Source organism: Podospora anserina, chromosome 6 (genome assembly GCF_000226545.1).
Source record: "Podospora anserina S mat+ genomic DNA chromosome 6, supercontig 2".
In the NCBI taxonomy this organism is placed as follows: Eukaryota; Fungi; Ascomycota; class Sordariomycetes; order Sordariales; family Podosporaceae; genus Podospora; species Podospora anserina.
The window spans coordinates 48,044-56,883 of NW_001914857.1; the positions used below are offsets into that span (position 1 = coordinate 48,044).

At 51.5% G+C, this 8,840-nt stretch overlaps 1 protein-coding gene across 1 annotated transcript; it reads left to right on the forward strand.

Moving 5' to 3' along the window:
• Positions 1 to 513: 513 nt before the first annotated feature.
• PODANS_6_3760 (uncharacterized protein) lies at positions 514 to 3,019 on the forward strand (the record flags this gene model as incomplete). Its single annotated transcript, XM_001909836.1, has 2 exons — positions 514 to 947; positions 1,417 to 3,019. Coding segments are annotated over 2 exons (2,037 nt in total), but the record flags the coding sequence as incomplete, so codon positions are not given.
• Between the last annotated feature and the right edge of the window lie 5,821 nt (positions 3,020 to 8,840).

Sequence of the window (8,840 nt, forward strand, 5' to 3'; positions counted from 1 at the left end):
TGCACTTGGGAGGTACGGTATACCCACGGAGCCGACTTCGAAATATCGAGCAAGCAGGTGTGGGCATGATAAGACGGAGAGATGCTTTCCACAACATTTACCCGATACGATGGTTTGCAGCACGGTCCGCGTGTTGAATGGCAAGGGTGGGTGATAATCTTGGGACATATATACGCATATATTGATTTTCTGTCACGAATATGTATGTGTGTAATGCGTGAGGTGTGCATCACCACCAGTGATTTGGTTCCTGTCCCCCGGGAGATGCACCCTTCAACTGGACCCGGAAGGAGGATAAGTCCCCAGTCTATATCGGATCCAGTTCTGCAAGACCCTTGCTTCTCTTCCTCAGGCTCTTACCGAGACATGGAGACGGCTCGCCGACTATCTTGATAACTTGACATCCGTCGTGGGTTGTTGGGCCCCCAAATGATCCTTGCCAGGTCGTTGGAGGCCAGTGGGATCAGCCTCAGCGGACAGCATAGCGGTGACGAGTGATTGGTGACACCAGTCACAAGAAATGCAAGGTTCTTTCTGTCGCCATTGGTGCTGTGCCGCAATGCGCCGCCCCAGCTTTATCAGCGGACTGCCAAGGATTGGGTCGGGGGGTTCGTAGCTTTAGTCATATTCTCCCTTGCATTCCCACACTCCACTTGCAGTCGCTCCTCGCAGTTTTCCCTTCCGGAGACCAACGGCTTCACCATGACCATGCTCCCCTCCGAGAACCGTGCAGAAGCGCCCGTCTGGTCGGGCCTGCCGGGCTCTTTCTCCTCGGCTCCCACTCCGTCGACAGCTCCCGCAAGCCCAGAAAGGAAATCCCGCACGCTGCAGGGCCCGTCGGCCAAGGAATGGGCCAAACATCGCGAAACTATCGTCGGTCTCTACAAGCAGTATCCACTGAAGCGAGTAAGCGAGCTGATGAAGAGGCACTATGGCTTCGTTGCAAGGTGTGTTTCTCGTGTTTTCTTGCTCCGTCATCGTCAAGGTTATTTACCAGGACGCTCCTCCATCTCCACCCGTGTGACCGTGCTATGTTTTGTGTCTCATCGAGCCAGGACCGCGCATGGCAAGCTCTGTCTCTTGGCCTCGCTCCCGCGATGCTGGCTCCCGCCGCCGACCAGAGACTATCTTGATCCAGCTGCCCGGGCCCCGTCAGGATGCACCGTCTGCTTTCCCCTTCGAGTTGGCTAGTCAAGTGACTCGGCCCTCCGCACCGTGCAGCATATCGGCCTCTTCTCTCCCCGGCCTTCTTAACTATCAATGGCTCCCACGCTACCTAGGCTCTCTTCTCTCATGATCGTGTCTCCCGGTCCATGTCGTCGTCGAGTTTGACTGTCTTGCTACCACACGCCCTGCCTCTTTTCTCTCCCCCTACCTAGCCATGACGCTCATAAGGCTTACTGACACTGGCGACAGCAAGCGCATGTATGACAAGCGGTTCCGGGAATGGAATGTTTTCAAAAACGGCAACAGCGAGGATGGGCCGAGAGCTCAGCGCCGTGGCTCTCCTGCTTCCACGTCGGTATCAGACGGCACCCGGATTGGTGAGAATGATCTCATGAGTCAAGTTGACGTCCGCCGAACAATACGATGCGCCAAATCTGTCCAGCAAGGAGTCAGAACAGCCGCAGGGCAACCCCCTCCGTCCCCTCTCAGCCCCCTCTCACCGCATGCTGCTCCCAGCCCATCGCCCGCGCCCTCTGCCAGAGGGAGCATTCACATCTCTGACCTCTTGACGGACCGGAGCATGGTTCATCACTTGAGCATACCCAGTCTTGTCAACCCCATCAACGAAGGATCCTCTCCACAGGCCACATCTTCGCCGGAAACCACGTATGGGACTCCCAGGTCGACTTTGACCGCGTCAGACGATCACACCCTGGCCAACCCTGACGCCCGGTCCAACACTGGCTCTCCCGGCCCGAGTCTGGCTACCTACAAGGCTCAGATTCAGACGCTTGCGAGATCACCACCTCCATCTCTGGCACTGGACGCAAGGACGCGGTCCCTGAAAATCATTACCCTCAGCCTAAGAGACTACTATGACTGGCAGCTTCAGAACATTCCCGAGGGCGTCCTACCTGATGATTATCTGGGAGCCCGTTCGACTCTCGAGTCCACCAAGTACTGGGCGACCATCAAGAACGCCATTTATTTGATCAAGCTGTCGGCAGCATCCTTGGATGGCGCTGACTCTTTGCCTGCGAACCGCGCGTGGCCTGCCTTGTCAGAAGCTGGCGTTATCGCAGCAGATGCCATGACATCTCAGCCCTTTGATTTTCTCAAGAATCTGTTTGCGACCCTCTCACCTGCCAACCTGAGCGCCCGCCCTGAGCTTCGGACCATCCTCCTACAGTTTCTTTCCATACAGGCCGAAGAAAGCCTCTCAGCAAATCACCCCATCACGTTGATCTGCCAGGAGCTGCAACGTGATGAAAACTGCCAAGAAGTGTCCCGCAGGGGTCTTCAGTGCATGCTCGATATTTTCAACACACGTCTTGGGCGGTCTAGGGCTGTCACAATCAAACTTACGGATTCCCTGGCCACGCTCTTACGTCGAAATGGAGAGTTTGACGCCGCTCGGGATATCATTGTGGAACTGCTCAAATCATGCCGTCAAGTATACGGACCGGAGTCGGACCAGGCTCGCGCCACGGAAAACGAGCTCGCCCATCTTTACATGGCGACGGAAGAGTGGGACTTGGCAATTCAGCACTGCATGTCTGTCGTCACACGCCCTTCGGGTCTCGGGGAGCAGACAGAACCATCGCTGTACCAAGACGGCATTGCAGCACACACCATGGAAGACATTGCTGAGATTTACCAGCGGCAGGGGGACTTGAAGCAGTGCATTTCCTGGCTCGAGCGGGCTGCTTCGATCGCCTTGATAATATGGGGGCCGAAGTCTCTTGCGACAAGCCATATTGTCGACAAAATGACGAACATTCAGCGGCAATTCGGCAAGGACTTGCTGAGAAGTGCCAGCATGTGGGAGGCTGCTTTAGTGCAGCAGGACTAAGGTGTAGCGGCCCAACCGTTGTTGTTGTTTTGGGGGGGGGAGGGACGATCTTTGTTGGCTGGTTTACGGTTGTCGGATCACCACATTTGGATTGGAGCAGGTTAATATTGTTGGTTGATAACGGAACGCATCTATAGCTTTGCATATCATGCGGCCACCTGCAACCTCCTGGCTCTCCATCCAGACTGGAGCATCCAGGAGAGACGGCGAGTCTGAATTTGAATTGAGGAGCTTTCCTGAGCTGATCAGAACTTGGGAGATCGCACCCGTAACCGGAATGCCATTGGCGCGGTGATCATTGCCAATACATTGAGCACACTGCCGGGGAGCACAGATGTGGGGACGACAAGTGTCACGAAGTGGGCTGGCGAGCCAACCGCATACCACTTAATATCAGACTGTCGGTGACTCTAACAATTTTCTTTGGGGGCTTAAAGTCTAGCTTTTGTTTGCTGAGTCAGAAAGTCCACTGAGAAGGCTGGTGTGACCGAACATCAACCCAAGGACCCTGGCGGCTTGCGAAGAGGAAGGTGACTTGGAGGGATCAGCAAGTTCAACAGACGCAGTTGCTGCAACACAGGCAACACCCTATAAACCGCCCGTCATATCTGGCGGAGACGCTAGTTCTGATGTCCCATGAGACATTTCGAAATTTGGCCCCCAAATCCAAGGTAGTCAGCGCGTCTTAGGACTGCCAATCTCCGTGTCTGTGTCCGAGTGGGACTTTGAGTCCGAGCTGGGTGTTACCCCAGGTTCTGAGGCTTGCCGTATGCCGTGACCGCAGCAAAATCAAACACCTTGATCACCACGCCGGCCGGCATTCTAAGAGTGGGCAATCAGACACTCAATGATGAGTAATCCTAAGAATAAGAGTATATATCTCCTTCGCGGCCAAAGATCATGGCTTCCATCCCATCTTCAGGCATCCATTCGGCCTGCCTGGTGGAGATACACAGATCAAACGACGATTGGCAGTCCTCCCCATCTTCATCTCAAACTGGCGGGCCATTCCTTGTGTTTTGTGAGCAGCACATGGTTATCGCAGCTGCGTTCAAGTATAAGGCATGGATGTAGCGGAGTTGTGCAGTTGGGTTTCTCGGCCTCAAGCTGGTAAAGTTGGTTTGACATTGGGGGCGGTCCCTCGCGCCAAATCTGACGAATGAGAAGCATAGACAAGCCACCACCTACATGTATTTTTCCAGAAGGTTGTTTTCCTGGGGTTGTCGTGGCTGTGAAGGGGGCGTTGGTGGCGAGCCAGGATCAAACTATCCCGGGGAACTGGTACTTGGTATAATTCATGGTAAGCGGACCACCCCGGGGGCCGGCCAGGGAGGCCCAAATTGCCATTATCTGGTATATGCTCCAGCACCACATCTAATTTCCCCGCAGTAGTACACACAAAATAAACACCCAATCTGGGCACATTTCTCATGGCACACGGGCTGTGAATGTTTCAGGAGCTTTGCAAAGGAGTTGTGGCTGCATTTACGACTTTAATCCGACCTCAGGTGCTAAACACTGCCCACTCGCAGACAAAGGTAAAACTGGACTATACTTTGACGGTCAAGTTTGTGAGACACAAAGTAAAAACGGGCCATCCTTCAACTTCCTATCCGGCATAATTGCCAGACATAGCTGTAGAGTCGGGTGGCTGGGCAAATGAATATTCGGGACAATGCCGTATACATGTTGATGAGAAGTTGGGTAATTTTGCCTGGGTCGGGCTACTCCGCCATCTCCCGGCAGTCCATAGGGCTGCATATCAGCTTACATACTTCGCCGTACCTTGGCCTCCATGGCACGGGCGTTATAAGGTAGCACCTTACATCATGTCTCCAGGATGGGGATGTGGGTCAGATTGTTCCAGAACATTCCGGGGTTAACCGCGGCTTCTGCCTGAGTAGGTATCCATTGGCGTGGGCAGCAATCCTGGGAAGGCAGGAACTGTCAAAGGCCACGGGGCCTCATGACTGATTCGTCATGGGGTATTCGTGGCGGTGAAATTCCTGGATCTTTCGGGGCTCGTCTATGTATGTCCATATCTGCCTTGGGGGCCAAAGGCATCTCACCTTCGGTCTCAGTAACGCATTATCTGATTGCCTCGTGTGGGACGACTACACTATGCAGTATAAAGTCTCCGGTTGTTACCAGGCATCGTGCATTCGTCACGGCGGTGGGGGAGCGAGATTGACTGGGTGCAATACAGCCAACAACTGGTGCGCCATTGGCTTCGCCCGGATGCATTGTGTCTGGACGCGACTGTTGTTGTCCCAAAATAGCGAGGTATGTTGAGCCGAATAAATTACGAATAAGTTATGAATACCGCTCTTTCCCAACACTGCTTTTCAAGCTTGGAGGCCTATCATTGTTAAGAAGCCTTTGGGGCGACGCGACCATGGTGCGCAGCTGATTGTAGAAAGATAGGTACCAATACTTACTCTGTGCTGATGACGTGATATTCCTAGACACACTACATGATAGGTTTTGAGATGCATTGTCAAGATGGCGTGCCAAACTGAGGCCCTCGCCATTGCTGCCTTGGTTCAATTAATGGTAAGCAAGGTATGCACCCAGAAGATAACGTGCCTACCCCTCAAAACTCGCCGATGGTATTTTCAGAAACATTCGACTCGCCCTGTGCGGATAACTTTGAGAGTACTCCTTTTCATTCCGGAATGAGGCCAGCTGCGCAGCAAGTCGTCGTCACGGAATAGAATCGCACCAGATGGGTTCCACTGAAAAGCGTGATTACCTGTGATACATGAACTTCAGAAAAGATACTGTACCACCATCAGAATGGTCAAGTGAGACATTGATCAATGGTATCACGTTTCTTCGTCTCTCGTTTGGTCGCACTGCCTGTGTTGTTTGTTTTGTTTTTTACAAGACGCTCTCGTCATACCCGTTGTTTGTTTACATTCAAGCCGTTCAAGTTGAAACTCCCAACCAGAGAACGACCCATCTTCTCCATCCTGTCTCTGATATTTTCCAGTGACCTACACGGCACTGTCCTCACGAAAGCCACTTGCCGGTTTTGAGACCTGCCTACTAGGTTAGCCACTGAGTCCTTGTCATCATCACAGCAACTGATATGAGGTGATAGTCAATTTCCTGCAGCCAACGAAAATGAAAAGCAACGATGTCGTCGCGATCATTATTCTTGGATACGCCATAGCTGGATTCCTGGCGGGGCTGGGGGTTATGCGGCTTGTTCGTTTACGACACGGAAGAGATTCGTCATCGACCCTTTCCACCACAGAAGATGGATCAGCCGAATCAGCATGGAAGAATTCAGGTTCCGCTATAGAAAGTGAAAGCTCTCAATCATCCCAGCCCATAGCAATGCCAGTTCCGGGCCCGCTGCCTGGTCCACCTAATGGCTTTGGTGAAATCGGCTTTTCTGTCCCTCCCTTTCCATGGGTGGGATCAAGGCCGCCCTTCCCTGAATCCCCTCGACCCTAACTGGGCCTCCTTGACCCGTCAGTTTTTGGTTGTTGCCTCTCAGGAAAGAACCAAGAATCGACTACAGCTCGAGACAGCTATAATCGCTGACCTGGTTCTCGACAGGGAGACCATTCCTTATGTCTCGGGGGTGGTAATATAGTACGACCAAGCAGGGACAATAAAGGGAAGTTGCCAGATCAAGGATAACACGGGTGACAGCCATCTGGCTATCGCTGACAGACAAGGTGTGTACGAGTGGAAAACATTAAGGACCCAGGCGAGATAACCTGGAAATCAGCTCGAGCACAGTTTTGAAATATTGATAATTCACTTGGGGAACGTGCATAAAAAGTTGAACCGTGTTTTTGCAATGTGGGTAATGAATTGTACTTGTTCCACCACACCAAGCTATTATCCTGAACCAATACCCCCCGCCAGGCTCTGAACTAACATTTTGCGTATCCAGACCATATGCATATATCTTCCAAATATCGGACTTGTGGCGTGTATGTGGCGTTACGAAAGGAGCCCCAAGGAAACCAGGGAGGCGTTGTCTTCAGCTTCCCAGGTTAGGAAAGCCGAGAGTTGACGGTCATATTGGGATAGGCCTTGTGGATCTTTTCGACCGGGTCGGTTTTTTCAGACGCGGCAGGCTTCGTCGATTTACTTGAGCCAGTCAGACGCCCAAAAAAAGTGTCTCTCTTTGACTCCTTGCTGGAGGCTTTGTCTTTGAGGATGGAGGTGTCAGACGTCACCGAGGCGAGGTCGGAATCCTTCAACGATGATGACATGGCGATAGTCTTTGGTGTTTTTGGGTTGTAAGATCTTAGATACCTAGGTAGGGCAGGTAGATACAGAAATTATATGTCCATGCAAGTTGAACAGTCAACAGTGAACAGGTACTGGCTTTATATCTTTGATGGTAGTCGTTTCTGGCCACAGGAGATCTGGTGCAACTTTAAATCATTACGTACGCTATACTGTTGACCCTGAGTATGCCTGTCAGGCAGCAAATTACTTGCAGGAAAACTTAGAGATGCCTGGAGATCCCAACACCATGACTGTAGCTAAATCCCGTGATACAGTGACTCCTCGCCGTCATAAACCAAGCATATCTGACCAATCGGAAGAATACGTTGGCTTGAATTAGGATGTCGCTATTTGGTCTTGTGTAGCAGACATCTGCAAGGTCATGCTTTTTGAAGAAAGCCTAGCTAAAGGCAACCCCGGCACTTGAATGCGGTGTGGAAGGTGGCATTGAGGCTAAATTGTGACACTTGAAGACTTCAGTCATGCATATCTCTGCCAAAACCTGTGCAGACGGGAGCAGTGGAGGGTTATGTGGGCTGCAGATTTGTAACAGGAACCTCACTCTTCCGGCCCGAGCCAACACCCCGTGATAGAAGATACCAGACAAGAAAAGATAACCCCAATCATGAACCAGACCAGTGTGTACCGAGGGTAGAGACCTAGAACAACAACTCTGGAAAACAGTGTCTCAACATACCTACCTCATTCGCTAAACACATCTCATCACTCCGGGTTGATTCATCTTGGGGTACCCAATGGCTTCTTGTGATGCCAACCTGATGGTGGAAGAGCCATGTTATTTCCCAGCTACTCCCTTCCTTTGTTTCGGGATACCTAAGAATATGGGTGCATCAAAGAGAGAGATGCTGGACTATAGCAACGAAATTTGAGTACGAGATTCTAATCCCGGTCTCTATAATATCTCTCCTACCTATCTAGACGTATCCTTACACCTTCTCACTCAATAGGTGGTCGCAACACTAAGTAGACATTGTCGGTCTTCTGTGCTAGTTGCTTTTTATTCACTTTCATATGCGTACCTTGCCTATCTTGCCGTGCTTTCTATTCTGATTATACCGATTGTGAAAAAGCAATGTCAGCAGAACTCAAAGCCAAACATGGGCCTCTGTTTATTACTCGTACCTAATACCCTGTTGCATCGATCAACGATAGCCGATAAGGCCCCGTGCCATACATCCCTACATGCAATTGCACGAGTGATAAGAGTAGATCGTCCCATTACTTGTCTCCAGTCTGCATCTCCCTCGGGTGTTATATCTCCTTGACATACACCAACCTTGGCTCAGCCGTCCAGTACTCACGGGGTGGCACTCAAAATCAACACAAGCCAAGACTGGGTTTGCACTCTGTGGTGGCTGTGCTCGGGGTCCTTCCTTGTTTTGAGGAAGATGACATGCTGCATCATTGGAAGACAGCTTCCAACAGAATGCTGACACCGCCACTACAGAAGCATAGGCCAATCGGTGCACTTCGGTGACATGAACCTTGTTATTCCCATTCCAAATACCTACCTTAGCTGCAAATCGGTATCAGTGGCACCATCGGA